The sequence below is a fragment of the Parastagonospora nodorum genome (genome assembly GCF_000146915.1).
Source record: "Parastagonospora nodorum SN15 chromosome Unknown scaffold_17, whole genome shotgun sequence".
In the NCBI taxonomy this organism is placed as follows: domain Eukaryota; kingdom Fungi; phylum Ascomycota; class Dothideomycetes; order Pleosporales; family Phaeosphaeriaceae; genus Parastagonospora; species Parastagonospora nodorum.
This window is the reverse complement of record NW_001884565.1, coordinates 437,610-464,961: the sequence shown is the minus strand read 5'-3', so window position 1 is coordinate 464,961 and position 27,352 is coordinate 437,610. Positions and strand designations below refer to the sequence as shown.

At 53.2% G+C, this 27,352-nt stretch overlaps 13 protein-coding genes across 13 annotated transcripts; 3 read left to right on the top strand and 10 right to left on the bottom strand.

The window, feature by feature from the left end:
- Positions 1-193: 193 nt before the first annotated feature.
- On the bottom strand, positions 194-1,800 carry SNOG_10595 (hypothetical protein; the record flags this gene model as incomplete). Its single annotated transcript, XM_001800808.1, has 5 exons — positions 194-475; positions 524-724; positions 777-1,014; positions 1,061-1,543; positions 1,589-1,800. 5 exons carry the CDS (start codon positions 1,798-1,800, stop codon positions 194-196), a joined length of 1,416 nt encoding a protein of 471 aa, XP_001800860.1.
- Positions 1,801-2,470: 670 nt separating this feature from the next.
- On the top strand, positions 2,471-5,003 carry SNOG_10594 (hypothetical protein; the record flags this gene model as incomplete). The annotated part of the gene is made up of 5 exons (XM_001800807.1): positions 2,471-2,512; positions 2,567-2,593; positions 2,678-2,914; positions 2,983-3,317; positions 3,479-5,003. 5 exons carry the CDS (start codon positions 2,471-2,473, stop codon positions 5,001-5,003), a joined length of 2,166 nt encoding a protein of 721 aa, XP_001800859.1.
- Positions 5,004-5,111: 108 nt separating this feature from the next.
- On the bottom strand, positions 5,112-5,336 carry SNOG_10593 (hypothetical protein; the record flags this gene model as incomplete). The annotated part of the gene is made up of 2 exons (XM_001800806.1): positions 5,112-5,192; positions 5,325-5,336. The coding sequence occupies 2 exons, from the start codon at positions 5,334-5,336 to the stop codon at positions 5,112-5,114; spliced, it is 93 nt and encodes a 30-aa protein (XP_001800858.1).
- Positions 5,337-6,903: 1,567 nt separating this feature from the next.
- On the top strand, positions 6,904-8,410 carry SNOG_10592 (hypothetical protein; the record flags this gene model as incomplete). Its single annotated transcript, XM_001800805.1, has 3 exons — positions 6,904-7,849; positions 7,900-8,309; positions 8,363-8,410. 3 exons carry the CDS (start codon positions 6,904-6,906, stop codon positions 8,408-8,410), a joined length of 1,404 nt encoding a protein of 467 aa, XP_001800857.1.
- A 957-nt stretch (positions 8,411-9,367) lies between these two features.
- On the bottom strand, positions 9,368-11,321 carry SNOG_10591 (hypothetical protein). The gene is made up of 5 exons (XM_001800804.1): positions 11,025-11,321; positions 10,919-10,972; positions 10,724-10,869; positions 10,214-10,674; positions 9,368-10,162 (listed from the first exon to the last, which is right to left on the bottom strand). The coding sequence occupies exons 1-5, from the start codon at positions 11,128-11,130 to the stop codon at positions 9,586-9,588; spliced, it is 1,344 nt and encodes a 447-aa protein (XP_001800856.1). The 5' UTR covers positions 11,131-11,321; the 3' UTR covers positions 9,368-9,585.
- A 642-nt stretch (positions 11,322-11,963) lies between these two features.
- SNOG_10590 (hypothetical protein) lies at positions 11,964-13,490 on the bottom strand. The gene is made up of 3 exons (XM_001800803.1): positions 13,203-13,490; positions 12,518-13,144; positions 11,964-12,468 (listed from the first exon to the last, which is right to left on the bottom strand). Exons 1-3 carry the CDS (start codon positions 13,320-13,322, stop codon positions 12,121-12,123), a joined length of 1,095 nt encoding a protein of 364 aa, XP_001800855.1. The 5' UTR covers positions 13,323-13,490; the 3' UTR covers positions 11,964-12,120.
- Positions 13,491-14,086: 596 nt separating this feature from the next.
- Positions 14,087-15,247, bottom strand: SNOG_10589 (hypothetical protein; the record flags this gene model as incomplete). Its single annotated transcript, XM_001800802.1, has 1 exon — positions 14,087-15,247. The coding sequence occupies one exon, from the start codon at positions 15,245-15,247 to the stop codon at positions 14,087-14,089; it is 1,161 nt and encodes a 386-aa protein (XP_001800854.1).
- A 589-nt stretch (positions 15,248-15,836) lies between these two features.
- Positions 15,837-17,048, bottom strand: SNOG_10588 (hypothetical protein; the record flags this gene model as incomplete). Its single annotated transcript, XM_001800801.1, has 3 exons — positions 15,837-15,890; positions 15,939-16,496; positions 16,899-17,048. The coding sequence occupies 3 exons, from the start codon at positions 17,046-17,048 to the stop codon at positions 15,837-15,839; spliced, it is 762 nt and encodes a 253-aa protein (XP_001800853.1).
- Positions 17,049-17,794: 746 nt separating this feature from the next.
- On the bottom strand, positions 17,795-18,191 carry SNOG_10587 (hypothetical protein; the record flags this gene model as incomplete). The annotated part of the gene is made up of 2 exons (XM_001800800.1): positions 17,795-17,907; positions 17,999-18,191. The coding sequence occupies 2 exons, from the start codon at positions 18,189-18,191 to the stop codon at positions 17,795-17,797; spliced, it is 306 nt and encodes a 101-aa protein (XP_001800852.1).
- Positions 18,192-18,531: 340 nt separating this feature from the next.
- Positions 18,532-20,300, top strand: SNOG_10586 (hypothetical protein; the record flags this gene model as incomplete). The annotated part of the gene is made up of 2 exons (XM_001800799.1): positions 18,532-18,572; positions 18,866-20,300. The coding sequence occupies 2 exons, from the start codon at positions 18,532-18,534 to the stop codon at positions 20,298-20,300; spliced, it is 1,476 nt and encodes a 491-aa protein (XP_001800851.1).
- Positions 20,301-20,809: 509 nt separating this feature from the next.
- SNOG_10585 (hypothetical protein) lies at positions 20,810-21,865 on the bottom strand (the record flags this gene model as incomplete). Its single annotated transcript, XM_001800798.1, has 1 exon — positions 20,810-21,865. One exon carries the CDS (start codon positions 21,863-21,865, stop codon positions 20,810-20,812), a length of 1,056 nt encoding a protein of 351 aa, XP_001800850.1.
- A 906-nt stretch (positions 21,866-22,771) lies between these two features.
- SNOG_10584 (hypothetical protein) lies at positions 22,772-24,685 on the bottom strand (the record flags this gene model as incomplete). The annotated part of the gene is made up of 3 exons (XM_001800797.1): positions 22,772-24,035; positions 24,363-24,502; positions 24,650-24,685. The coding sequence occupies 3 exons, from the start codon at positions 24,683-24,685 to the stop codon at positions 22,772-22,774; spliced, it is 1,440 nt and encodes a 479-aa protein (XP_001800849.1).
- Positions 24,686-25,309: 624 nt separating this feature from the next.
- Positions 25,310-26,288, bottom strand: SNOG_10583 (hypothetical protein; the record flags this gene model as incomplete). Its single annotated transcript, XM_001800796.1, has 3 exons — positions 25,310-25,527; positions 25,748-25,933; positions 26,147-26,288. The coding sequence occupies 3 exons, from the start codon at positions 26,286-26,288 to the stop codon at positions 25,310-25,312; spliced, it is 546 nt and encodes a 181-aa protein (XP_001800848.1).
- Between the last annotated feature and the right edge of the window lie 1,064 nt (positions 26,289-27,352).

The window sequence follows — 27,352 nt, the reverse complement described above, 5'->3', positions numbered from 1 at the left end:
GTTCATTTGTTTTTCGCTTTCCATCTATGCTGAGGTGGGTTCATCATCCCATCGAAAAGCTCGCATACTATGACGCTAGCATGGCAAACATCGTCGCGCTTCGTGCGCATAATTCGTCCATCCTCCAAATCTTCACAAATCTCGTCCTCAGTAAGGTTCCTCTTCCTTGAAATCATGCACGTCGCATCGTCTCCTACGAGGTAATCATCTCCGTCATCTCCTTGGTGCTCTTGCCGGCTCGCGAGCTCTTGATGATCTTCTGAATCATCTCCTCGACGTTGTCCCAGTCGGACGTGTCGATGGGGTGGAGGTCGGTCTTGAAGTATGATGCGATGTCGTGCAGTTGCTGCCAGCTAGCCTTGTCGTGAACAAAGGTCAAGGCGACACCGACACGTCCGAACCGACCAGTACGACCAATGCGGTGAAGGTAGGTCTCAGGGTCAGCTTCCCTGCCGTCGGCCATGGTGGGAACATCCTGTCAGCAGTTAGTATACTGACTTTTTATAAGGACCATGCGACTTACATAGTTAATTACCATAGTCACAGACTCAACGTCGATACCACGAGCAAGCACGTTGGTGGTGATCAGCACCTTTGCCTCACCACTTCGGAACTGATCGATAACGCGATCACGGTCCTGACCCTCTAGAGCACCACTTAGTTGAGCGACCTTGTGACCTTCCGCTACCATGCGCCTCTCGAGCTCCTCAGCAGTCCTTCGGGTCTGTGTCAAGTCGTCAGTACTGGTCGGCGCGCTTTCAGTGCGAGATACTCACTCTAACGAAAATGATCGACGATGCCTGTGTCATAAGACCGTAGAACTTGAGAAGAGTCGAGTATTTGTCTTGGTCCTTGTCGATATCGATGTACAGCTGTTTGATGCCCTCAATAGTGAGCTCTTCGTGCGCCAAGGTCAGCACGTTGGAGTTGGGCGCAAACTTGTTGGCATAGTTTATAACGGCTGGCGGGAATGTCGCGGAGAATAGAACGGTTTGGATGTTCTTTGGCAGAAGGCTGCGAGGATTAGCACGACGTCTCCGAGCGAGAATGCTTCACTTACGACTTGACACGAGTGCATTGGTCGCCCATGCCCTGCTGATCCAGCATGTTATCGGCCTCGTCGAGCACAAGGATCTTGATGCTGTCGGACTTGATAAGCCGGCGCTTGAGCTGCTCCTGGACAGTACCAGGTGTACCAACGAGGACGTGCGCGTCGAGCCTCTGGTTCCTCTTGGTTGGGTCTGGAATAGCAGCCATAGTCTTCAAGCCCTCCATGAACTGTCCCATGTGTGTGATGACTCCCAGGATCTGGCGAGCGAGTTCTCGGCTGGGAGCCAAAGCGATGGCCTGTGGCTCGTTTCTGCTGAGGTCGATGCGGGACAGGATGTTCAGGGAGAAGGCAGCAGTCTTGCCTGTTCCGGACTGCGACTGCGCAATCATGTTCGTGGGTGGGTTCATGAGGAGTAGAGGTAGGGCCTTCTCTTGAATTTTGGAGGGTTTCCGGAAGTTCATGTTGCGGACGCCCTTGAGCAGTTCCTCGGACCTGATCAGTCAGTCATAGTTGGGCATGGGCAAGCGATAGACTTACAGCTGAAGCTCTTCAAAAGACTGAGCCGAGTACAGAGGGTTGTTCGGGTCCGCCTGCATGTCTGCCAGCTTCACCTCGACCTTGTACTCGGTCTCGGTCAGAGGTGAGCCATTGGCGGGCTCACCGCTGCCATCGACTTGCGCCTGCGCGACTGTTGACTGCTCTGCGACCTCCTCCTTCGCAGGCTCCTTGGTGGGTTCGGTCGCTGACATGGCGAATATGCGTGTGTGTGGTGGGTACGGTGAGGTGGTGAGAGCTGAGAGCTTGTCGCGAGCTATGAAAGTGTACAGAGCGGTGTCGAACCGATGTGGGGGATGCGAGTTGTGGGGTTATAGATGTCCTCAAATCGCAATCGCGGATAAAGCCGGGTCGATTATTTGCGCCGACTTGATGAAGGTTGGCTCAAAGAAAGCGCGATTGCAGCTATCTCGTGGGAATTGTTGTTTGGTGAACAAAGCAGACTCGACGCGGAATTGTGAGTGAGAGCTCAAGCGTGTTGTACCTTTAGGCGGGGCACGCTATCCCCCATCGGGAACAGGCGTGCATGAACAGCAGTTGCGCCCGAGGTGAATGCGGCCAGCAATGACGGCCCTGCTTGATGCATCTTGTGCGCCTCGAGAAGTGAACATCGCCACTAGGAGTACATCATAATCACGCATTACGCAAGACACGGGACACGGATCAATTCCCGGATTGCCATCCCCGGCGCGCACCGCCCCAGCCCATCTGTCAGCCTTCAAGCCCCACCAATTGGGCAGCTGGGTAGTCCGCGCAGCCTCCCGCATCTCTGGACCTGTCTTCAAGACTCTTGCATCTCGCACTCGTATGTCTGGGGTGCCGATCCCCTCATACTAGCACTCGGCCCACACGCTTCACACCACCATGGAAGTCGACATCGCGCCCCAATTCGGCGCGGAATTGAAGGTAGCAGCATCCAACATGTACAGTCGAATATGAGCTGATCCGGATATCTCGCAGGATGGCTTCAAGTCTGTCAACGCCTGGGTACGCGTCCACCCCACCCTATACTTGCAGAAGCCAGATGTGGACTACTCCGCGACTCCCGAGTACTGACTGTGGAGGTTGTAGGTCTCCGGCGGCATATCCTGGCTCGACGACATACAACAGTTCTACCGTGAACGCAGCGCAATCGAGAAGGAATACTCGGCAAAGCTCAGTGCATTAGCCAAGAAGTACTACGAAAAGAAAGCACGCAAGCAGAGCAGTCTCAGTGTCGGTGATACCCCTACGGTTACCCCAGGCTCGCTCGAGAGGTACGACTGTCTTCCTCTTCACTCGCCCAACAACAAACTGACGCTGGCTGAAGTGCTTCCATGACGACATGGGGAGTCCAATTAAGCACCTTAGAATCACGAGCTACTGAGCACGAGCAGTTCGCTGGCGCTCTTGTCACGCAGCTCGCCGATCCCCTGAAGACCCTCGCGACTCGGTACGAAGAGCTGCGGAAACTACATGGCGACTATGCTGCTAAGCTAGAGAAGGAGCGGGACAGCCAATACACCGAGCTTCGCAAGCAAAAGGGGAAATATGACAGCGTTTGCCAGGAGGTAGAAAACCGCCGCAAGAAAAGCGACGGCGCATTCGACCACGGCAAAGCCAAGGCACGAAATGCTTTCGAGCAGCAGCAAATCGAGATGCGCAACGTGAAAAACACCTACCTCATAAGCATCAATGTCACAAATAAGCAGAAGGAGATGTACTACCATGAGTATGTTCCTGAGCTTCTAGATGTAAGTTGTGCCATTGACTTGGCGACGTCATGCTGACACGACCTCAGAGTCTGCAAGATCTTTCCGAGACGCGAGTTAACAAGTTGAACTCGATTTGGTTACTAGCAGCAAACATTGAAACACAAACCCTATCGCGCAGCACCGAGTACCTCAAGCACCTCTCCGCCGAGATTCCACGAAACAACCCTCTTCTCGACTCAATGATGTTCGTGCGACACAACGCAGGTGGATGGCAAGAACCTGGCGACTTCCAGTTCGAGCCCAGTCCGGTCTGGCTTGACGATGGTAATCTCGCCGTTGACGACGCTGCCACAACCTTCCTGCGAAATGTGCTCACGAAGACGAAGGCTTCTCTGGGAGAGCACCGACGCGAACTCGACAAGAAGCGTAAAGAGGTTGAAAGTGCTAAGGCTGTGCGGCGCAACATTCGCGAAGGGAAAGATAAGAGAGACGAAGTAGATGTCGTACGCGCCGTCTTCGCCATCCAAGAGGCCATGCATGAGATAGAGCGGCAAAAGGTCAGCGCTGAAGTTGAGGTCTCGACCATCACATCAGTCGTGGGCGATGTCAGTATTGGCGCAAGAAATCACAACTTCAAGTCGCAGACTTTCAAGATACCCACGAATTGCGATCTCTGTGGCGACCGGATATGGGGCCTATCTGCCAAAGGATTCGATTGCAAAGACTGTGGTTATACGTGTCACAGCAAGTGCGAGATGAAGGTTCCAGCCGACTGTCCAGGCGAACAGACCAAGGAAGAGAAGAAGAAACTAAAGGACGAACGACAAAAGGCGGCGCATACTGTGACCTCGACGAATGGAGCTGCAACCGGTTCACATGCCGAATTGCCGAAACTAGGCCGAAGTGACACCATAAACTCCATGAACACACTCAGCTCTGGCTACTCAGCTACAGCACATAGATCCGTATCCGGTATGTCACCAGCCGCCGCAGAGGATCCGCCAGCAGAAAAGAAGGCTCCTGCCCCAGCGCCAGTACCGGGCGCGAGAAGGAATCGGATGATTGCTCCTCCTCCTGCCCAGTATATCAAAGATGATGACGATATGCCACCGCCTACACCAAAGTCGAATGAAGTCAAGGGTCGGATGTTGTACGGCTATGAGGAGAATGGAGAAGGCGAGCTGACAGTGCCTGAAGGCAGGGAGGTCACGATACTAGAACCCGATGGTAGGTCCTTGAGCAACCTGTCTCCTATGTTTCAAATTCTTTTGGGCGCTTCGCTCACACGTGACTACACAGACGGCTCAGGGTGGATGAAAGTCCGCTCCGGGTCCAAAGAGGGTCTTGTCCCTACTTCGTATGTGGAGGTTCTGGCAGCAACGCCGCCGACCACCGCATCTACATTCTCGTCAAGCACTCGTCCTGATTCGACTTACTCTGCGTCTTCGGCATCGACTACAAATCTGCATGCTGCTGTCGCTGGTAAGAAGAAGGGTCCAGCTGTAGCGCCGAAACGTGGCGCAAAGAAACTAAAGTATGTCGAGGCATTGTATGACTATACAGCACAGAGTGATGCGGAACACTCCATGGCGGAAGGAGACCGCTTTGTACTTATCAACATGGAGGCGGGAGACGGATGGGCTGACGTGGAGCGAGACGGCGTCGTCAGAAGTGTACCAGCCAACTACGTGCAGCAGGTGTAGGGCACTTGCATGGCTATGATTCGGGAGTTGAGTCTGGTGTAAGGGTCTACGCATTGCATCAGAGGCGTTGTACTATTGATAGGAGAGTAGAGAGGAATTGTATATTGTTCATGCCTTCTCGTCTATCAGCTCCGTCGGTCCACGCATGTCTGAGACACCAAACACGAGGGGTATCTGCTGTAGAACGTTCTGTGCATGATATGTTCTAAAGCCCCGCGAAAATAAGGCTTGCTGGCGTCGTAGCGTGAGCAGGTGGGGTCTAGTGCCAGGGACCAACATCTCATCTCAACCACAACCCTTCCTTCTCTTCATCACACTCACCTCGTTGGCCATCGCATAGCATCAGCCGACCATCGCAGCAGCCACCGGACTGCCCGATGGAGCGACCGTTGACCCACGGCTGTACACAGCTAGCAGTGCTGCATTGAACACAGGAGGTACCACCAGTTTGGAAGCGATCATCCTTCGCTGTGCCACAGGGGGAGATTGGCAATACCGCTCGCCGCATCATCAATTACGACTCTGCCATGTTGGCCTCATTTGTCTCCTGCCATACACCTTACCACCTGCGGCGGCTGATGTTGACGCCGCGCCCTGTAAGCGCCCGCAACCCTGCGTAGATCGTATGCAGGTCGCATCAACGACGCAGCATGGATGGCAGGCATGTAAGAGCTTGGATGCAAAGCAAAGGGTAGGACGGCGTTTTCGCGTCATCTGCGCATAGTGCTATGAGATAACTATTGAGGCCCGAGACGCGCATCGAAGGAATTAAAAAAAAAACAATAAATGTTCATTTCATTCCAGGCACGAGTTCTATATAAAACACCCTTCGGATTTTCCTGCCGCTTTTCGCTTCTCTTGACCCGTGCTGCGGCCATTTTTGGAATGCTCGCGGAATGTAGGCACTTCCGCTTAGCCAGGAACTGATTGTCACACGGCAGCGGAGCGTTTCCCACGCACGGTTAACTAGGCCCGCAGACGGATGGCCGCCACTGGGATTTCATGCTGTGCCACTCGGTCAGGTACCCTTAGTGTTGAGCAACTGTGCCTCAATATGGAACCACTCGCCATGCGCCATGGATGGATGCACACAGGTGGCACAGCTTGTTGAGGGCTATTACTAGTTGCGCTGGAAGCAACAGTATCACAACCTTGAAGCAGTTCATCTCCACTTCGCCTGGGCCTTTCTGATGTCTCTCCTTATTGACCCCAAGTCATTGTAATGCAAGCGAGTCTTTCTCACAATTGTCAACTCTCGACTTTGTCACTCATTTGACATCGAATTTGTTGTGCTCACTCGGACTAGACCTTGCAGTCGCGAACGCTGCTAGTTTGGTATCATCAAGCTATTGAACTCGCCCTAGGTACGGAATTAGGACTCTGCTCGACCAAGTCCTCCTGTGGCTAGATCACCCACGGCCAATCTAGACTAAGTATGCACATTCTCCTCTTCACTGCTGCGCCTGCCCGCGCAAACACAGCTGCCGCACTGGCTGGACCCTGGCTTGGCACCACGCCATAAACACCACTTGCTCACCCATAACCTTTTCTCGTCGTGCGACTCACAGGTGAATAGTAAACACGTCGGATCCCCTGTGGCTCACGCCCTCACACTCATTTTTCACCACATCTGGAGACCGGTCTCCGCTTCACTCATTAGCTTCTATCGACCATCTTGAAGCTCCTTCCGCATTCCAACAGCACCCCGCAATCACAACAAACACGCCAAATAGTGACGACACCCGGCATCATCTCTAAGACAGCAAATCACTCAGGTAGCACCTTGTTTCAAGAAGCGAACCGGTAAGTAGCCCTACCAAGTTACCATTGTCTGGGTCACTGGCTCATTGCGATTGTGTAGAAACACTGCAAAGTAACTGGAAACAAGCAACGGTTCACCATGAGAATTGCTAGTATTGCTACTCTGGCTGCGGTCGCGGCGGTGACTGCAGCCAGTCCGCGCGTGTACGGCCACCGTCATGCGCATCAGGTTGTCAAGCGTGATGCGCGGCCCGACGCCGTGGTTTACGCGCCTGTGACGATCGAGACAGTCATCAAGTATGTGCTCGATGGCCATGACATCTCAGAGGAGGATGTGCGCGCCGGTCTAGCCAACGGTTCCCTTGAGTGGGGCGCTGACGGTAACCTGTCTACCTCAGCGAAGGCTTCTGAGCCAGTTGCTACCCCGCCACCTGCACCAGTGCCAGCGCCTCAGCCTTCATCTTTACCGGAGCCGGAGCAGAAACCTCAACCCGGGGCAGAGAAGCCCAGCCCAAGTGAAGCTGCCGCGCAGCCGGTACAGCAGCCAACGTCTACGGCCGCCTCAAAGCCGTCAGACTCGGCACCCGCGCCACAGGTTGATCCAACATCGAAGACGGCTGATGACCTGGTCGACAAGGACGGACACTGTGCTTCCTGCGACATCGAGTTTCCCAATGGCAAGTTCGATTGTTCAGAATTCCCCTATGGCTATGGCGCCATGCCCATCACCCACGAGGGCTTGGGAGGCTGGTCTGGGATTCAAAAGGCAGGCTACAGCGGTTCTGATGGTTACAACGACATTGCAACCGTTCCATCAGGTTCCTGCAAAGACGGCTCTTGCTGCACTCCTGGAAGCTTCTGCTCGTATGGCTGCCCGAACCCGTACCTCAAACTGTCTTTCCCGAAGAAGCAGGGTGTGACTGGTCAGTCTGTTGGAGGCCTCTACTGCAATGAGAAGGGCAAGTTGGAGATGGCAGACGGAAAGCTCGGTAACACACTGTGTGGCGCCAGCTCGAAGAAGATGACTGTGAAGGTGGTTAGCAAGCTGTCCAAATCGGTATCCATTTGCCGCACAGATTACCCTGGTAAGTTTTGCTAATCCACTGGGCTTATATGTCGTTTTAACTCTTCCTAGGCACTGAATCTATGACATTTCCGCTCACGCTTGGCCCCGGACAAGAAGGCTATCTTGCGAGTCCTGACCTGGGCAATTACTACATGTGGGAGGGCAAGGCGACATCCGCCCATTACTACATCAACGACCAAGGCATTTCAGAAGATGAAGCCTGCACCTGGGCCAAGGATGGCGACGCGCGAGGTAACTGGGCGCCTGTGATCTTCGGTACATCCTTCGACGGAAAGTCGCAGAAGGGTTACTCCAGCCTCAAGCAAAATGAGCTCAACCGAAAGACTAAGCTCAACTACTCCATCTCGTTTGAGGGCGACGGCGTTGCTTCACCTTGCAGCTACAAGAAGTCAACAGATCAGTACTGCCAAGGTGATTCGTGCTGGACTGTCAAGGACGACCCAAACCGTGGTTGCACTGTAAGCCATCCCCTCACTTCCATGATAATAGGGCTAACGTTGAACTCTTATAGGCTTGTAGCTCGTCTGGCAGCACCCTCACTCTGGTCCTCTCTGACTAGCCTTGGCGCCCGCGACCGCGGCTCACGCCCTGAGACTCTTTTCATTTCTCTACTGTGCTCCTTCTTCTTACGACAAACTTCTTCACTCGGCTATCCCACATACAAGCTACACGGTCTATACAGCCGCCATGTCAAGGATACGTAGTCTTCCATTATATGACACAGATCTCAACGGTTTCTTGGAGGAGGTTTCGGATATCGAATGTCTACTTCAGCGTCATCGTCTCAGATCTCTCTCACATCAAAGGAGGCTTTCTTCACTGTAGCTAGTTTACTTTTTCTCCTATGCACATAGCGGATGGACGGCGTCAGATCAGATCGGGGGGCTTGTTGGAGATGAGCGGAACCCGCGCCTTTTCGGATTTTTTACCTGCGGCTTTCTTTCCATGGTGGAGCTTCCGAGGTCGGAAGGTCCTGACTGATGTTGATGGGACTGGCTCAATGTAAAGCCTTACGCTCCTACACTTGTTTTTGCACATGGCTCGTGATGTGGCGTGCTAAATCTCGATGCACCACCTTCCCATCCAACTCTCTTCCTCGTCAAAACCCCTTCTCCATAACCCCCCTCCACCAACCTCCTAACCATAACCCCATGCACCCACCTCCCCCTTCACTTCCACAAACACCACGCCCTCAACCTTCGCGCCCGCATATCTTTACAGCGCGTCGAGACCCAAAACGACGCGCCGCGCCGTCCGCTCTCTCAAGACGTAAGCCCCACACACCCTCTCCCCGCCGTAATACTCCAGAGCGCGAATATACCCCCTGTCAAACAAAGAGCAGTCTGTGTATGCAACATGTGAGGTGTGAGTGGGGGGTGATGGGGAGGTTTGAGTATGAGGTTTTTGTAGGATAGTGTCGTGAGTGAAGTCAAGTCGGTCTAGATCTACGAGTTTGCTACCTGATCTGAGAATTATGGACGATGGCCAAGTTCACAAGGTGGAATAGAAAAGCATATTAACGATCTAGAAAGTTGCGTCATTCGCATGCGTTTCATACTTATATACAAGCTGATCTATTACATATGCCTGAGACAGATATTTCAACACCGAGCTCGAATCAAGAAAAAAAATGATATTGTCTTCCTAGAACAAACGTTTTCGCCCGCACTGGGTCTTTGTATTAACGTATCTAGAACATCGATACACCTTCATCAGCGAACTTGACGTGCCCCTCTACAAGAGGGCAGCGCCTCCGAACAGCGCCGAAACAAGGACAACAGCTCCAGTGAGCATGCCGAATTCAGGGCGGATAGATGCGGCAGCTCCCTTGGCGGGAGCAGCACCAGATGGCGAAGCGCCTCCAGAGGTAACGGCACCGTCAGCCTCACCAGAGAGGTCGGTGGTGGCAGATCCAGCGCTCTGGCTACCGGCACCCTTGAGACCGGGACCAGCGCCGGCACCCTTCTTAAGGAAATCGGCGGCCTTGCTGGGGAAAGTGGGGAGCTTGTTAGCATCGATGGTGACGTTCCAGGTGTTGGACTTGTCGGGGCAAGTAGAGGGCTTGCCGTTCGACTTGTAGCCGCCATCGCCGGTGGGAGCGGGGGTCTTAGCGAAGGCGTTCTTGAGCTTGGTGAAGTCATCCATCTCGCTGACCTTGCCACCGTCGATCTTGACGAGTCCGTAGTTGGAGTCTTCCTGGGAGTATTCGTAAACGAGACCACCGGAGTAGACGGCGGACATGTCGGTGCCGTAGATGGAAGCGACCTCGTTGAACTGGCGCTTGTTCTTGTTGCAACCGTACTCGGACAGGCTGGGGTTGTTAGTTTGTTGCGCTGAAGGGAGGAATTCTGGTTTGTCTTACAAGATAGGGATGCTGTAGTCCTTGAACTTCTGCACCTTCTGGTCCCATCCGGAGGTCTTGAAATCGGAAGGATCGCACCAAGAGTAGTCGTTGAATGCGAAAAAGTCGCTGCGGACAGCATCGTCACCGCAGTTCATGTAAGCGGCCATCTCGAGACGGTTAGACTCAACATCAGCGGCGGAGTAACCAACGGGAATCTTGCGGAGACCACGGGCGTTGATGTAAGACTTGATGTCACGGGTGACGGCCTTGACGTAGGGAGCACAGTTGGTGGTGGCATCGTCGTTGATGACTTCGTTACCCGAGAAGTACAACAGGGTGTTGTCGTACTTGGCGAACTTCTCAACAGTAGCGAAGAGACTCTGAAGGTATTCTTCATTGTAGGATGGCTGTGGGGTCGCACGGTTGAGTGAGTACTTGGGAGTGTTGACGTCGAGCGCGAGGTAGATACCAGCGTCGGCCTGGACATGGTTAGCATCAATTGAGCAGGGAGTGGCGACATTATCATACAAGAGCATTCATGCACTCGTCATGCTCGGCAGTGTTGTCGACGGTGTAGACACGGACGGTGTTGATGCCGAGCTTCTTGAACTCCTCAATGTCGCGCTTGCAGCCAGCGGTATCGGCGATGGGATCCTTAGCATCGGAAGCACCACCTGTGGAATGTTAGTTGTGGGTATGTCAGTGTCGTGTGGTCGGACATGCCTGGCTGGTAGTCGACACCGCGGATGTAGAAACGCTTGTCGCCTGCGAAGAAAGCTGCATGTCGTCAGTATAGGCTCACTGCATGATTCAGATAACCAAGTCTCACCGTTTCCCTTGACAGTGACGGGCGTGATGGATGCACGCTTTTGGACAGCAGCGGGCGAGGCAGCGACAGTGGCCGCGAGGACGGCAGCGATGGCACCAGACTTCATCGTGACGAGATGAAGTTTGAGGATATGTGTGGTTGGGTTGTTGTGTGCAAGGGGTCAAGTAAACAGAACCCTGAAATCAGCGATTGTATGGTAGAAAAGGTCAAGAAGAAGGCACGTTGCCCAGTGTAGCGAGTGTGGTGAAAGGTGGATTAGAAAGACCTAGAATAAGGTAAACAAGAAAGTCACACAGCAACGAAGGCGTGGAGGAGAAGAGTAAGGAGCCGGAAACAGGTTCGGGGCAGTCGCGTCTCTTCTAAAGGTGCTGGTGGATTGCCATGGTCCACTGTGGTTGGCCAGGGCGCCTTCCACTGCAGGGGAGGGATCGGCTCTAAGCATGGCCAAGGGGTCAACAAGCGGGCCCAGCGGACTCTTGACATCCACAAGCAAGAAACGGCCGCGCGGCATATCTGGGCAAGCCTGCGTTTGGCCTCACTCCTTGGTCGCTGAAACGCGCCATCGCCGCGACAGCCTGAGATCCTGACAGCGGTATGGAAGATCTGTATCAAACCACCCTGCTCGTGCAACACCCGTGGCCACTGACGAGCGAGATTGCACGACGGCCTAAGAATGGCATATGACGATGCAACAGGGGCCCGCTACTGCCATCGTCCGACACTGATCTTTGCATGCGGTGGCAACGTCACCAATATTTAACCCACGCTCCAGACTCCACAAAAGAGGTCGCATCCGCCGGTGGAGACTGAACCTTCGCAGCACAGCCCTTCAAATACTGACCACCGCCACTCGTGTCTAATTATTGGTGCATCGAGATGCCAGCAGCCTTTTCCTGTTGAGGCACTTGTTTACACATGGAAGCGACAATTTCAAATAGGCTAACTTTGAAAGCTCGATGAATTACTTCTATCCCGCCCTACCGTTTCCGTCATTACACTATACACATGGGCTGCGAAACCACAGCCCTAATTAGGCTACCTAGACAAAATGAAACAGCACTTTAGCTTCCGATCTCGATTCCGAAACATATTCTCTCTATTTCTTGTTCTGCCCGGTGCCGAAGTAGATACCAAGGGCCAGCGCCAGAATAGCAACGATGAGGACGACGACAAGCAGAGTCCACCACTTGAGCTTTCTCGCACGTCGAGCTGACGCGATGCCCGAGTCGAGCTGCTTGTTGGCCTGCGTAGTGTCGTCGGTGACCTGGACCGTTTGCTCCTCGATGCGCGCAACCTGGGGCTCCTGGTAGACAACCATCTCGTTGAGCTGGTTGAAGAGCAGCGCAAGTTCCGACATGGTCTTCTCGATGCGCTGGATGTCGTTGTGGCGAGCACGGACGGCGCCGAGCACGCTGGACGCCTGGCCGCTACGGTTGCTCTTGAGCTGTGGGGGTGTTAGCAGTTGTTTCATTGGCATAGCACTTGGCACTTACAGCTTGTGTGAAGATACCCTCATCGCCCCAGTCCGCGTTGGTCGCCTCCTGCACCTCTGCATCTGTTGCTTCCGGGTTGATGATTCGGTACTGGCGGCCAATAGCCTCGCGATACCTCTTTGAGTAGTCGGCTTCCTCCCTTTGGAAGTCCTCGAGCTGCGTCTTGAACTGCCGCTTCAGCGACTCGACCTGCGTCTTCTTGAACGAGTCGTTGCCGCCTCGTGTCGCATCGCGCTCGAGGAACTTGATCTCATCCTTGATCTGCGTGTTCCTGATCTGTGTTTGCGACACAATAGCCTCGAGCTCTGAAGACGAACGGTTGTCGGGCGACGACAGCATGCGCTGGTGGATGCTGGCGATCGACTGGATGTCCGAGGTCAGCTGCGCGATGCGCTGCTTGGTGCCGGCAATGCGCGACAGGTAGTCTTCGCGGCTCAATGGTTGCGCGCCATGCTGCTCGGCCGGCGCCTGACCGTATGCTTGCTGGACAGGCACGTCGGTGTGAGGAATGTTCTGGTTGGTGTTGGGGGCGCTGGACGTGACGGGGCCGGCTCCGGAGTACTGCGAGGGCTGCGAGTAGGCCGAGTCGTTGTGCTGGAGCGCTGGTGCATTCGGTTGTTGGTCATACTACGAATTGTGTCAGTCGCAGTCAGGCGTGTCGCATTCGCGCGCTGGCATCGCTTACTCCTCCGCCGCCGTACGGGTTGGACGCATAGTCGCCACCTCCATATGGGTTCGACTGCCCGTAGCCAGCCTCGGCCTGGCTGTAGGGGTTTCCGCCGTACTGGTTGTAATTTTGCGACATGGCGGGTGTTTGGTGGTAGAGCTGGGGTTTGTGTTTCGAATGGCCGAGGTGCGTAGGCAGACGCGGAAGCTGCGGAAAGATGCGCTGACAGGGCGCAAAGCTGGATGACGGTCTGCTGCTTCGGACTAGGGATGTGAGTAAGATGGACGGATGCAGCGGGTTTGTGTGGATACGACGACAATCTCGTTGTTGTGATGAGCGCGGTTGGGAAATTGCCTTGGTTAAACCCTGAACCATCGCGCACCCGCCCAGCTCGACTTCGTCATCCAATGGGGCAGAGCTCGCCACGCTAGCTTCGTTCGCCACATAGCGTGGGAACCATGCATCGCACACCCGTGGATCAACATCACTCGAACATCTCACGCCCGGCTTCGCTATAAGGATGCATCATGCTATCGCAAAGCGACTTCGCACGTTGCAGTGAATGGAAACTATTTAGACCGACATCATTGGCTGTATCCACTCAAGAATGTTTCCCATAGGCGAGAACTTATATGTACATCGACCAGGCTTTGTGTGGCCTCACTACTGCACGGTGTTCGACAACATAATTAAAGTTGCTAGGCATTTCATCTACTTCGCACCAGCGATGGACTGTCAGATATGAAGCGAGCTTCAAAGCACAATCTGACATCACCTCAAATTACTGAAGATACTAATCGACAGCAAATGGATTTGATACGCAAAGATACAAAATTACAGAACTCCCAACGCCAGAAGAAGTCAAAGGCCAACCAGCAGCACACAAAGGTACCGCTCGTCCGCTACGCAAGATTCTCATATCGTACACATCCCCGAAGATGTTGGGCTCGTGGAAGTCTCACCTTCACTTTGCTACCTCCATCGAAGCCCAAAGGAATCTGAGTCCGCATCTCAGATCCGGCTCGCGAATCTGACGACCCAGGTCTACCCATCTTCACTTTCCGCTTCCGCTTCCGCTCCCGCTCCCCAGACCTATCTTCCATACGAATGGGCAGTTTGACGCTCGGCGGCTTCCGATCCATCAGCCCCGGCCCATTATGCAACCGCGTAACCGCAAACCACCCACACATCTCCTCCTCCCAATCCCGCCGCAGCGTGGTGATCGGCTTCTCCTTGCGCTTCTTATTCTTCTTTGTAGCCGGCACGGTAGCGGAATGCTTGCCCTCGTCATAAATGACCTGCTGCGAACATGGAACGGCGCCACACTCCCGAACCAACTTCTCCGCCTCAGCATGCCGCTTTACAACGTCAAATAGCGATGGATTAATCGATACTATATGCGTCAGCATGGCTTCTAGCTCTATCGGCCTAATCACGTCCCAAGCTGCAAAGTAGGCAATGTTCCCCGCCAGCGCGCTCATCACGTTGCGGTTACACACGACGTTCGCATTGTCGAACCACACCTTGATCTTGTGCTTTTCCATCAGTAGCTTCGGCGGCGTGCGCGCGAGGTCTGATGGCATGATAGAGCGCGCCGAGTGTAACAGCGCGTGCACGTCGGCCAGCGTGACGGGCGCGCCGCGCAAACGGGTGATGAGGGCGAGTTCTGCCCGGGCCGTGTGTGCGAAGGGCGCATGGGCGTGCAGCAGCTGCTCATAGTGAGCTACTGGGGTTAAGAAGATAGACTGACCTTGTGAATCTATACGCGCTTCGGTCGAGGGCTCCTCATCATCCTCGTCGTCTGAGAACTCAAACCTCCCCTCGTTGGGATCGAGGGTTTGGAGGGGTCGAGTCCAGATTTGCTTGCGGGGTGGGTGAGTAGGGTATTTCTCGTCGCCGTCGGGATCGTCGGAGCTGTATGCCGAGTCTTGCCTGTTGTTGTTAACTTCTTCTTCTTCTTCTTCTTCTTCAATCACAGCCAACGTAGCAGTGAAACTATGTCGCAGGTACACCCGAGGTTCCGCCAGGGAGTCGGAGCCGCAACGGCCACACGGAATAGGCATGTTGCGTAACGTAGTCTCGTATCATAAGTCAATTGTGTGGGAAGTTAGCTGTGCTGTTCATAAGAATAGCGTGGAAGTGTCTGCGTTGATGTAGTGGAAAAGCTGTATGATAGAAACCCCCATGGTAAGATATGATCTCCTTCGGATAGAAAGCCATAAGACATTGTGCCTGGATAGATTGAATGTGATAGGGTGAATGTGTTGAACAGTATGAGGGCATGTACAATGTCTCTCTCATACTTTACAGTGCTGCGAGTCTTGTTCTGGTCTTCACGGTACGTTTAGTTGCCGATATTGTAGAGCACGTTGAAGCTGGATGATTGGCGGTCGATGGCTTGGGGTCAAATGTATGGTCAAGTACCGAGTGAAGATGCACTCAGATAAACTATGACACCTTGTTGAGAATGATGGTTCGGAGACAAAAGTAAGATTAAGGACCGAGCCAAGATAATTCCAAAGGCTTGCTGGAGTGCATAGGTAGGGGTTTCTTCAGTCTTGCTCAGAATCGTAGTTCGGGGACAAAAGCAAGAGAGACACCGGGCCAAGATGTGCTCGAAGGTCTCTTCTGGTTTCGACTAATTTTGCTACGTCAAGCCGCCCAAGTAAGCTCATATCCGTACACCGTCCGCCGCAGCAATTCATCCTGCACTATGTCAGTATCATGCTCACTATCAGCTCTTGGCAAACTTACACCAGGATCTTCCTCAAACATGACCTTCTCCATGACCTTCTCGAACGTCTTCTCCACGGCAAATCCCGCTTCGCGAGCCAGATCGAAAAATGCCAAGTCCTTCTGCAGCAACCACGGCCGATACGGCGTGAAGAATACGTACGCTTTTGCGTCCGGTGACTTCTTCAGCGTCAACTGGACCGTCTTAACAAGCTTGGCGTGTTCCGAGTGATTAAACAGCAGATCGGCAAGGATCAGGACATCGAACGTCTCGTCGATATTCGGTAAGTGCTGGATAACGTCTTGAATAGGCGCGCCCCACAGATAGCCTTGCGCAACGATGCTTGGCGGCGTAGGTAGTAGCTCGCAATGATTGATGTTGTACCACAGATTGTCGATCAACTCGGCGTCCGGATAGTCCGTTACAACAACACGCCAAGCGCCGTTGAGGGCACAGACGAGGCTAGGTAGTCCAGCTCCGGCGCCAAGCTCGAGGACCGTCTTTCCTTCGACTAAGGTGGCTGCATGTTGCTCTAGGTATGTGGAGGTTGTGCGTCCGGCATTCCAGAGATGGTGGCCCTGGGGTGTGTCAGTGCGTTGTGCTAGGGCTGGTGGACGCTGGTAAGCAACTAATGAGGAGCATTAGCATGGGCATTGGCATGATAGACGCGTTCTAGAGACTGCAGCGAAGCCTGCCAGTGACTTTGGGTGGAACAGTGACGATTATGATGGGGAAGTTGGCCTTGGCCTGCCCAGCCGGTGTAGGCTAAGGACATAGTAGGAGAGACTTCGCAAGTAGATGTCCAAGCTTTCTGACGCTCGAAATGCACTTGAAGCATGAAGCTAAGAACTACATGCATAGCGTTGCAGTTTCTTGTAGTCTTCTAGACCATGGCAATGATGCGAAAAGCTTTGATAATAGCATTTATGACAATGCTTGAAGTCTAAAGTTGATGTACAAGCGGACTAGAGATTACTCACCCACAAAGGATTGTGGCCCACTAGGCGCACGGTGAGTTCCTGTCCGGAAAGCAACTGATGAGATGCGAAAGAAGCCTGTTTTTCTGGTTCATAGAAATCTGCGGGCTCTTGGAAGAGGTCAATGCTCTCCTCTTCGACCTCTGAGGACATGGCGTGGGGAAGGTCGTGACGGGTTGCGTCTCCACACTGACTGAATTTGTGGTTGATGAGGCTCGGTATGTGTCAGCCACATCACGTGAAGCTAAAATAGTGCATTGTGGCTCAATTATCGAAAACCACGGTACTCAGAATCGGACTTTTCCCCGCACCCGATAAGCCAGACGACGTCGAGCTGTTTGCGGTCGGTGATGGGGCATGCTGGAATGTTGTGAGGCTATTCGGCCTTGTTGTGGCTTTTCCAGTCAAAGTTTGGAACCTGTGGCTCATTGTGTTTCGCCTAGCTGCCGGAGCGCTTCGAGAAAAGACGTCAAACAACGGACTGCACCCAGCCCAAGGCCAGCCCGACCTTTACCGTTGGCTCTCTGACCTGCAGCATCTCGCACAGCTGATCAGATTTCTCGTTTGGCGCCGGCGCAAGAGATCCCCACGCGTTGCAATAATCCCGGCCCTATGCACGCCTGGCAGGGTCCGTTGAGGCTTTCCACGGTTAATGGGCAGCGCCGCTTCCACAGCGCATCATCCTTCGTCTACGGCCTCGAGAGACACCTGCCTATTTGAATATCCTCGGCCTCCCTCAAAGCATCTCCATCGCCTCTGCACCGTCATTGTTCATACCACGAACATTCTCCGTCTCAATATTGAAGCACCCGTCGCCGCCACCCGCCTAGGCGCTTTGCCTGTTTAAGCGAAACTCGCTCACTCACTAGACCAGCTTTGTACATCTTACCTTCAACTTCTTACTTCCGCCCAAAGACCACCCCGCGCATTTTCGCCTTGACTTCCGAGTCACCAAGCTCAAGCGAGAAACAGGTCCGTACGCTGTTTTGCGCTCCAGGGATTGGGTGGAGCACTTTGCATTACGAAGTATTGAAGACATTCGACGTGGGCCAACACCTCGGAGTACTCCACCGATTGATCAGTCGCCTGGACGTGGCACACACCTGTGAAAGCGCTCGCACTACTTCTCCGACTCGGCGCCAAATCTGTGGAGGGTCGATTCCCGTCTTTTTGCTGCCTGGAAGGGCCGCAACAATCAATTTCCATTCCAGGTCGTCCCTGCACCACCATCATCTGCGCCGCCGTCACAACGTGCACTGCGCCCAGCCGCCCCAGGGTCAAGAGATTTCCAGCCATACGGGACCTGGACCCTCAAACCGTACAGCTCGGCCCAATCCACCACGAGCTGCAGTTCCCACGTCGGAAGGCACAGCAGGGCGCATCGAGGCCCGTTGATCAGTTTGCCATACTACCGGGATCATTTGCCTGTGGCCACTTGCTTTGTCGCACACGCCGCGAGCAGTGCGCCCGCTTCAGTTCTACCCCTCCCGTGCACTTCTCCACGTGCGCTGTGCGTCGCGAGGAGAGACACGTTCTTAACCGATCATCGTACCTGCCAAACCGTAACTGAAATACGGTTCGCCGACTAACTCTCTTGCTGCAATTTGAGCAAGTTTCTATCTCGTCCTAGCCTACTATGTGGGCGGAAGTGGACGGAGAGCGCAAGAAGGTCGCATGGTATGTAATGTCATCTCTCTCATACTCACTCTTACCCTTGCTTTACTACTTTTTCGGTGATCTTGCCAACAACAACGTCCACTGCTACAAGCGTCACCCATACCTACCAACACTTCTGAGATTTCACACAATCCGTGTTTACTCCTACCTGTGCAATATTGACAAGATGATAGTGGCCCTTGCATCCGAGGACATCGCTCGTCCAAATGTGACCACAGGGACCGTGTACTGGTCGAAGTCCGGAAGCCTGGAAGACCACTGAGCAGTTGTCCACATCCGACTGGCTCATGTAGCTGTGAGCGCGTCGTCATCAACTACACGATTCCAAAATCTTCGGAATGCGCCTGTCCATCTGAGCGCGCCCAGCCAGTGGCTGCTGTTACCGGTAACAGCCGCATCCAAAAGCCTAGGCGAAAATCCACAGCTGTCAACGCCGCATCACTCGAGAGAGCTATTCGAGCAGGTCAAGATGCCGAGACAGACACGTCGTCCCACACCCAAACGCCAACCGAACGAAGCGGCAGCAATGAAGCATCGCCACCCTCTAGTGCGAGCTCCACGCCTCGCCTGTTTCCTGCCCAGAAGGGTAGTTGTTGCCAACCGAAGCCAGCCGAGCAGCCTGTGCAACAAACTGCCCAGCAGGGCGGATGTTGCAGTAGCAAGGCCAAGACGATGCAGGAGCCCGTACAGGTAAAGTCTTGTTGCTCAGGGAAGACGGTACAAGCAAATGCAACACAGAACTCGCAGTTCCAGCCTCACGTTGCCCAAGTTTATGGACAACAAATACAGTTCCAGTTGCAGCCTCAAGTGCACAACCCGCAGTATTCGAACATGCAACCTCATGCGTCAGCCCCTGCTTCATTTCCGTTTGGCTTGGGCGCGCCAATATACAACCACGCCGCCGCAGCATACCATCAACCAAGCTCAGTGAACATGGGTCCTATGTCGCCCCACATGGCTGGACCACCCGTCGGACAACATGCACCGGAGCATAACTGCCACTGCGGAGAGTCGTGTAGCTGCTTTGGATGCGCAGCACACCCGAACAATGCTACCATGATGGAGTATGTCCGACTCATGGCACAGTTCCAGTACACTGGCGGCTTCGGTACCATGTCGCCACCACTTTACGACATGCCCACGTATCCTCATCATCCTGGCTTTGGAGCAGAGGCGCATCAAGGCATGGGCTTTAACCCTATGAACCACGGGTTCTCGACGCCCACCCCGACCCAGATGAGCTTCGTTCCTAACATGCACATGGGCTCAATGTCTGGCACACGCATGGCGGCATCAAGCGGATGGCAGCAACCACCCGTCGCCGCACCTGCAATGCCCCAGCCACAATTCTTCGAACCCAGCAGTTATGTCGTCCCTACACCAACGTCTGAAGCACTGCCCGTATTGAAGACCGAGGAATCTGCAGCATCACCTATCACAGAAAGCTCCAGTGACGGTAAAGATGAGGATACGCCCACACTCTCTCCTTCATCATACTTTTGGAACGAGATGACACTACCTGGATGCAATGATGCTACTGGTACTTGCCAATGTGGCGATGGCTGTGAGTGCGTTGGGTGCCTGACCCACGGCGGCCACAACGGTGTGCAACTCGAGGTTCCAGAGATCAGTGATGCCAGCACATTTCCCGACTTCTCGGCCGACGCCGGTGCCCTGCATCTCGACGACGACCCGAACAACTTCCTGTTCGCCTCGACGCCCTCATGACATCACCACCAACGGCATCCTACCATCGTCTAGATCGATTCAGCAGTTTGATTAGGCCATAAATCACGGCCGATCTGTTTCTTCGTTTTTTTCTGTATAAATTCTCCTTCGACTCACTACGCCAGTGCGGCTCCTGTTATACGTTTGATTCCTTGGATAGAGGCAGCATTGATCATGGCTTTGGCATGAAACGGAACTTGCATACTAGGAGGCTCTCTCCGCCACGTCATTATTGATTTTTATGATATACCCCTGTAGAGCCAGGCTCGGCTCTGGGCGGACAGTCTCTTGTTGATGCATATTGTTAACACGCGCACTCTCACTTCATACATGTTTGTGCCTTTCCCATGTGAATGTCCATTGACTGTCTAACATGTACTAATATCCAGGATATCTTCAAGTATTTCTCCGGCGAACTTGATAGCTCCTTCACTACTTCCAGACGCATGCATCGAAACTTGCCGTCCATACCAATCTTGTCTTGACAACCGAATCCCTCCAGCCTTCCCTCAACGACGTCGGTGACTCTCCATCTCATGCTCCTCGCGACGCTGTCTGCGGCGGAACAAGCGGTTCTCCTGAATCCTAGCCGAAGGAAGTCGAGACGGCGATGGTGGCGAGTACGTTGGACTACCCAGGGTGAAGTTGATGGGAGGTGAACCTATCGATGTCGGGATAACAGGAGATGTGGGGCTATATGTGGGCGATGCGGGGCCGTATGGTCGATAGAATGAGGGAGATCTAGAGCCGGATGGTCGATAGAATGAGGGAGATGTTCGCACATATGGAGTAGATGTAGGCGTGAAGTGAGGAGATGTAGGCGTGTATGTGGGTGACGTTAGTGAGAGCGAGGAAGATGCTGGCTCTAAATCTGGTGACGGAGCACCGTAGGTGGGTGAGCGAATTCCGGGGCTCGTCGGGGCGTATCCTGGAGAGAGAAGGTTGATTTCGAATGATGCAGGATAGTATCGGGGAGAAGGTGGGGTGTATGTCGGAGACTCAGGCATGAGTATCGGCGGTGTTGGCGAGTAATACGTTAAGTCTATGAAGGTCGGAGTCGTAGGTCTGTATGTTGGCGTCGTTGGGGGAAGTCCTGGCGCGTATGAGGGAGATCTTGGTGCGAAGTGCGGTGTTGGGGGACTGTATCTAGGGGATGTTGCGCCGTCCTCGAGCATCGTTAAGCGAGGTGAGCGGATTTTGGGAGTGGCCGGGCTGTATCTAGGAGATGCAGGGGTGTAAGTGGATGTCGTAGGTCTCAGGCCAGGCGAAATCGGGTCCAGATATCGACGGACTGGGGTAACGCCGAAGAAGGGCGCTGATAGTCGCTGGTATCCGTTGTATTCTAATCTAGTTGAGATCCGCGCAGGTAGTGTAGCTGGTGCGTTTTCGTAGAGGATTTCGCGACAGTTTGGACATGAGCATTTGGCATTTCCCGACAGCCAAGTCGCGATACAGGTGGTATGGAAACTGTGGCCGCAGCTCTTGGGGCCGATCAACTTCACGACATCATGCTCCAGCGCCTCGGTGCAAATGGAGCAGGTGTCGTCGATGGGGCCGGTGGCCATGACGCCAGCGAGGAAGAACTCATCTGGGAGCGCAGAGCGGGCATTGTTGGCGCCATTATGGTGATTGGCGAGCTTGGATAGCCGTATTGAAAGAATCGAGAGAGGAGGGAGTGGAAATGATGGTAAGCAACGAAGAGTCTTATCAGGGAGATCGAAGGTGGAAGAGTGAGCGAACGAGATTGGAGTGAGCAAACAAAAGCCTTTGCGGAGAGTTGGATTGAACGAGAGAAAAGTGTGGAACAGCAATACTAGCGTCCCGCGGTGAGAGTGGGTTGTAAAGCGGGCTAGGCGGATCGCTGAAGTGAAAGTGTAGCCATACTTGGCACTTTTTGTCAACCCCGAGGTACCACATTCTAAGAAGGTACTGCGCTCTGGAACGATGAGCCTGGTAGGTCTGAACGTATGTTAAGTCGGTGTTGCTGTTTTCATAACGCAGTGAGGGATGATACGTCTTTTAAAAAACGGCGATCTCATTTGGCGCAAGCTCGATGCCTTCTGTAACAGTACTTCATTAAATCCAAAACGATTGGAAGGTAATAGCCATTACATGACCGTACCATGACAGGCTCGAGTCATGCGATAACAATATGACTGTCTTTTGTCATCCTCATCGTGTGCAATGCACTCGCAAACACATCGAACTCGGCACGTCCTTCTTTTCATCCACATATATTCAACAATCATCACAACGCGAAGCACATGTATCAAAGTTTCAAGAATCATGACACTTCCACATTATCACTGTAAGCTGCGCCTCGCTCCGCACATTCGCTAAGTCTCGAGCTAGAAGTCAACACCTCCCGAATCTTCATCTCCCATCTACCAAAGAGTCACTCTGTAGAAGAGCTGAATCCTCTCTCACTTCACCAAAAAGGAATGACCCAAGTGACCATGTTGTACACAGTCTCAAGGCCACTCGGAGAGGTGGAGTTCATAAAACTCCGAAGTATAAACAGGGGTAGGTGCACAAAGAATAGTGCGTGGTGGTGCAGGCCGGCTATATGACATTCGTAGACGCCTTCCTGGTGCAACTGGCGCTGCTGCGCGAAACATAGATGTCCTCGAAAGCTCTTCGATGGAGGATCGGAAACCTTCCAAAGGATGGATAGCCCGTGGGCGACCACCACTACGACGTGAGGTATCGTTGTCTTCCACGCTGAGCCGCGGAGCCCGTGAAAGAGAGTTTGACGTCTCAAGAGGATTGAGCCTGCTTATCGACATTTCAAGAGGAGTGAGGTTGCGTGTCGGAGGGCCTCGTACATTCATCGGTGGTCCGCGTGGTGGCCGACGTGTAAGTATCGACGGAGTCTGAGCATCGCTATTTTGACTCTCTTCAACGTTCATTTCGTGAGCGGGTCGAGGGAAATGCATGTTGGATAGATGCGGGCCACTAAATTGGCCAGCGGAGAGTGTCGGGTTGTAGATCTCTGGCGGGCCGCCAAAGCTGCGCAATCGATTCGGGCGAAATACGAACGGATTTTGCAGAGGATCCACGCCATTATCCCTTCTTCGTGGATGGATAGAAAGACGACTTGGGTATGCTGGCCGGGGCGTAGAGCCAGCAGTTGTACTCCAGTCTTCCCCCATACGTATCAGGGGCCATTGGTCGGGTTCTGCTTCTGTAGTACGGAACGCTGGGCGAAATGGTGCTGGATCGGCGTCATTTAGAGGCTCTCTACAGTTGCAACACCGTCGATTACTATGCCCGCTTCCCAGGAACCACGATAGAACACGGACGCAATGATGTGCATGGCCACATGCTACCATCTTGACGACGTCAGAAGCGAGCGGCTCAGTGCAGATGGAACAGTTCGAGTCAGGCATAGGGGGAACGGGCATGACACCGGTTATGAGCAACTCATTTCGAGATCGGAGAGTTGGCATATCAGGCTGAGTCAAAGCAAGCGCTGAGGCTGGGGCTGATCGTGGGAGGCTCTGTACGTCATGGTTTACATGAGGCGTATGAGCGGGCATCACGCGGCCGGCGCCTGAAGCTTGTGACATTCGAAAGCTTCCAAAATCAGTCCAGGCAGTCGGTGCTGGGTGACTAGGTGGCTGCTCCCCGAATGTCCCAAACGGTCGCTCACTGCGTGGGAAGCGTGAAAATGGACTGGGCTCCATATACGTATCTGAGACGTAAAGTTGAGGATTATGAGTTGGTGTGTTGCAGCTGGAGCGTGTTACGAAGGGTTCGATGGAGGAGCTAAGTATAGGAAGCCTTGGAGGGTTGCATGTGAGGACGTCGGACTCCGATTTAAATGAGGAAAACTGCGGTACGACAGAAAGTATCTAGCCTGATGTCGTCGCGAATAGGGAAAGCGCATGTGAAGAGGAAACGGCGGTTGTGCTGTTATGTATTGCGCCATTGGGGTAATTAGCAAGGGTGCTGTCACTATTTTGAGATGAAACCATTCGTATGTTTACTAGTGGTTGTGTGTATGTTATTCTTTACCTGCGCGTAGGTTGAAGTATGGAATCTGACCAGAACACGACCTACACGCTACTGTGGAAAACTTCACGCTGTCTCGCAGGTGACAACGCGACCGCACTGGAGATTTCCCGTGGTAGTTCTAGCAGTTCCTCGTCCTCGAAAATTTCTTCAGTGAATTCCCATTTGGTAGGACTTGCAAAAAGGAGCTTGAGCGTTGCAGCTAGCTCGTCTCTGCAAAGGTTGACAAGACGGGAAATCAGGTCTCTTAAGCCGTTGCCTCTCTCTCGTGGCTGGGCAAAGAATCGCAGTCCATCGACAATGATGGTCAAAACTACGTTGCGCCCAAGACTTACCACGAGAGACTCGAACATGGAGAAGATTGGCTCCATGTTTCCTGGCTTCAAGCGATCATAGCACAAGCGTAGTACAGCAGGGTCGAGGATTCTATGGCCTCGGTCGATCAATTGCAGCAATAGACTCATAGCCAACTCTTCTGGACTACCGTTATCATCCTCTTGCCAATCTCGATGTTGGCTGCAGAAAAACGCCAGGGGTATGAAAAAGGTACTGACGTCGTCTTTCACGTGGGTGGCCCTATGGTGTTGAAAGTAGTTGGTGGAAGACTTTCGCCAAGAACAGTGAGGTCTCCGAATCTGGTCTTGGCTCAGCTCGTCCATTGAGTATGAGCAGCGATGGCTCATCGACAGTAAGCCACGCGCGTAATCGCGAGCTGGACTGGAGCACTGCGAGGCGACTTGGATCTAGACTCAGTCGCCGTGCGCGGTCCGCTTTGCTGTTCAGAGATGCGCAATCGTTCTCTACAAGCTTCTCATCGTAGAGAAAGTGCGCTAAGATGTGTGCCGGGTCCACAGCAGAAAGAGTCTTTTGAGGCTGATTGTTGAGGTTGCCGATCGCTCTATCCTGAAGAGCACCAAAGATATTGTTCAACAAAGGGCTGATATTCTCCAGCACATCAACACGGGGACAACTTTTCTTCGATCGTGCCCAGCCGCTTATCGATGCTTGCTTGGGCACTTGCGTGAGTGTACATTGGCCCAGTACTGCAGCTGCACAGTCTGCTGCCCGTCGTCTCGTGCGAGCTTACTGAGACGTGTTTCGAAGCTTTGAGATGCCATTTTGAGCTCTGCCTGATACTCTCTGAGCTTTTCTGTAAAACCCATCGGATCAGCGAAAATCTTGACACCGGTGACTGCTACGTCAGCTTCAACTTCTTTAAAAGGTATCGGCCGTATACTGACTCCAGCTGTTCTTCAAGAACCAATGAAGGATGTGGTTCAGAAGATTGAACGCCGCTACATATAATGCTGCAGCTCGACGATGGATGTCTTCGTCTTGATCATGCGACTCGACATTTGCTGCTAGATCCTTTAGTTGAGTTGGCAGGTCTTCTAGGATCGTATACACCTCCCGGCGATACATGCCGGTCATACGTAGACCGAGAAAGACTGCTTTGAGACTGCCACAAAGCACAGAAGTGAATCCGAAGGAATCGTTAGGTATCAAAGTGGCGGCAGTTTGTCCGACGCCAGCATTGCGGCATAGGCCTCGAAATACACGTCTCAGCTTTCCCAGAGATCCAGACATATCTTTGTCCTTGACGGCCAGCTTCTCAAGTCCTGTGCAAGCGTCTTGAACCGACTGTTCTACATCCGTCCAGTTTTGACAGGTGCTAACGTCTAGCATCGGCTGTTTAGCCTTTTTTCGGTACTTGTTTGCTGTTGCCAGCAGTCGATCTCGGGCATCGAGTGCAACTTTGTAGATATCATCGTATTGTCTGCAGCAGTCAGGACAGAGCTATTGCGAAGCGTCCGAAGATCTGTACATGATACGATCGACAGTGTCGGACTCGGGCACCCAGCGCTTCCTCACTCCATCGAACGCGATACCAGAGCCTGGTGTTGCCAATAGGGCTGGATGTAGTTGTCCGGCGAGCGATGTCGTCATATATTCAGCGACCTCATAGTCTGCCATGTTGTCCAAGATCGTTTCAAGGTCGCTGCGACGATATTTTGGATCGTGAAAAAGTCTCCACCAAGCTTCCCTTTCTCGCACATGAATGGCAACCTCAACAAGGCTGAGAGAAAGCGGGGTTGATGATCCTTTGGCTGCTTATCTGGGCGGGCGTACGATACGGTATTGGTTGTTCTGGATTTGGGGGCGGAAACCGGTCTGCGTGTCACCCGTGTGCTGTGCAAACATAAAGCTCAGCCTGACGCGCCCAGTCAAAATTCCTTCCTGCTTCATCATATAATCATTTTGGCTGTCTCGTTCGAGTGAGTTATTTCGATGCCGAGTTCAACATCAGAAACGAAGGGCAATGTGGTTGATGGAACTCCTAGTGGTATGGCGAGTTCGACAAGCGAGGCTCTTCCTGCTAGCGGCGGAAGTAACTTACCGGTAATGCAGATCTCCAACAGGAGGCCAATGCCGAAACGCGAGAGGCAAAACCAGTCAACGACGAAGTTGGGAACAGTCGCACCGCTGCTACGCAGTCTGAGAATACAGTAGGCAAGGATGATTCAGGAACGTCAGCGAATGATGTCAAGAGTGACCGTCTGGCAACTAGTGAAATTGGGAATAAAGAGTCCGCAGCTGCGTCTAATGGGCCACCCCCCGACACAACTCATGGAACATCTTCGCCAAAACCTTCTGCGCTCGCACCAGGCAAAAGGGGACCTGGCGAGTCTTTTGCAGACTTTCTGTAAGTTTCACTACCTGAATTCGGAGCCTTCACTACAGAAGACGTTAATGCACGTTCCGACGTTATGCACATTCAGCACTTGATCAGAGCCACAGTCATGTGTTAGATATACTGCATTGACGCTCTAGACCAGTGCTTGCTATGCTAGTTCTTGAGTCTACAAGCTGACTAAGGACCTAATAGCAGGAGGACATGGACGTGTGAAGTCGAGCGAGCGTCAATGCAAGTCTGGAGAAAACGCAATTGGCTATCGACCACGTACCCACGACCTATTATAGAAGCGTTCTATGTGCGCATGCCCCAGACAACAGCGGAGTTACCGAAAGACGGGGAC

Coding starts and splice junctions, on each gene's coding strand:
- SNOG_10591 (XM_001800804.1), bottom strand. CDS start 11,130: ATGAAGTCTGGTGCCATCGCTGCCGTCCTCGCGGCCACTGTCGCTGCC. Junction 10,973..11,024: donor CGTCACTGTCAAGGGAAACG/GTGAGACTTGGT, acceptor GACGACATGCAG/CTTTCTTCGCAGGCGACAAG. Junction 10,675..10,723: donor ACGAGTGCATGAATGCTCTT/GTATGATAATGT, acceptor AACCATGTCCAG/GCCGACGCTGGTATCTACCT.
- SNOG_10590 (XM_001800803.1), bottom strand. CDS start 13,322: ATGTCGCAAAATTACAACCAGTACGGCGGAAACCCCTACAGCCAGGCC. Junction 13,145..13,202: donor ACCCGTACGGCGGCGGAGGA/GTAAGCGATGCC, acceptor CACAATTCGTAG/TATGACCAACAACCGAATGC. Junction 12,469..12,517: donor AGGGTATCTTCACACAAGCT/GTAAGTGCCAAG, acceptor ACACCCCCACAG/CTCAAGAGCAACCGTAGCGG.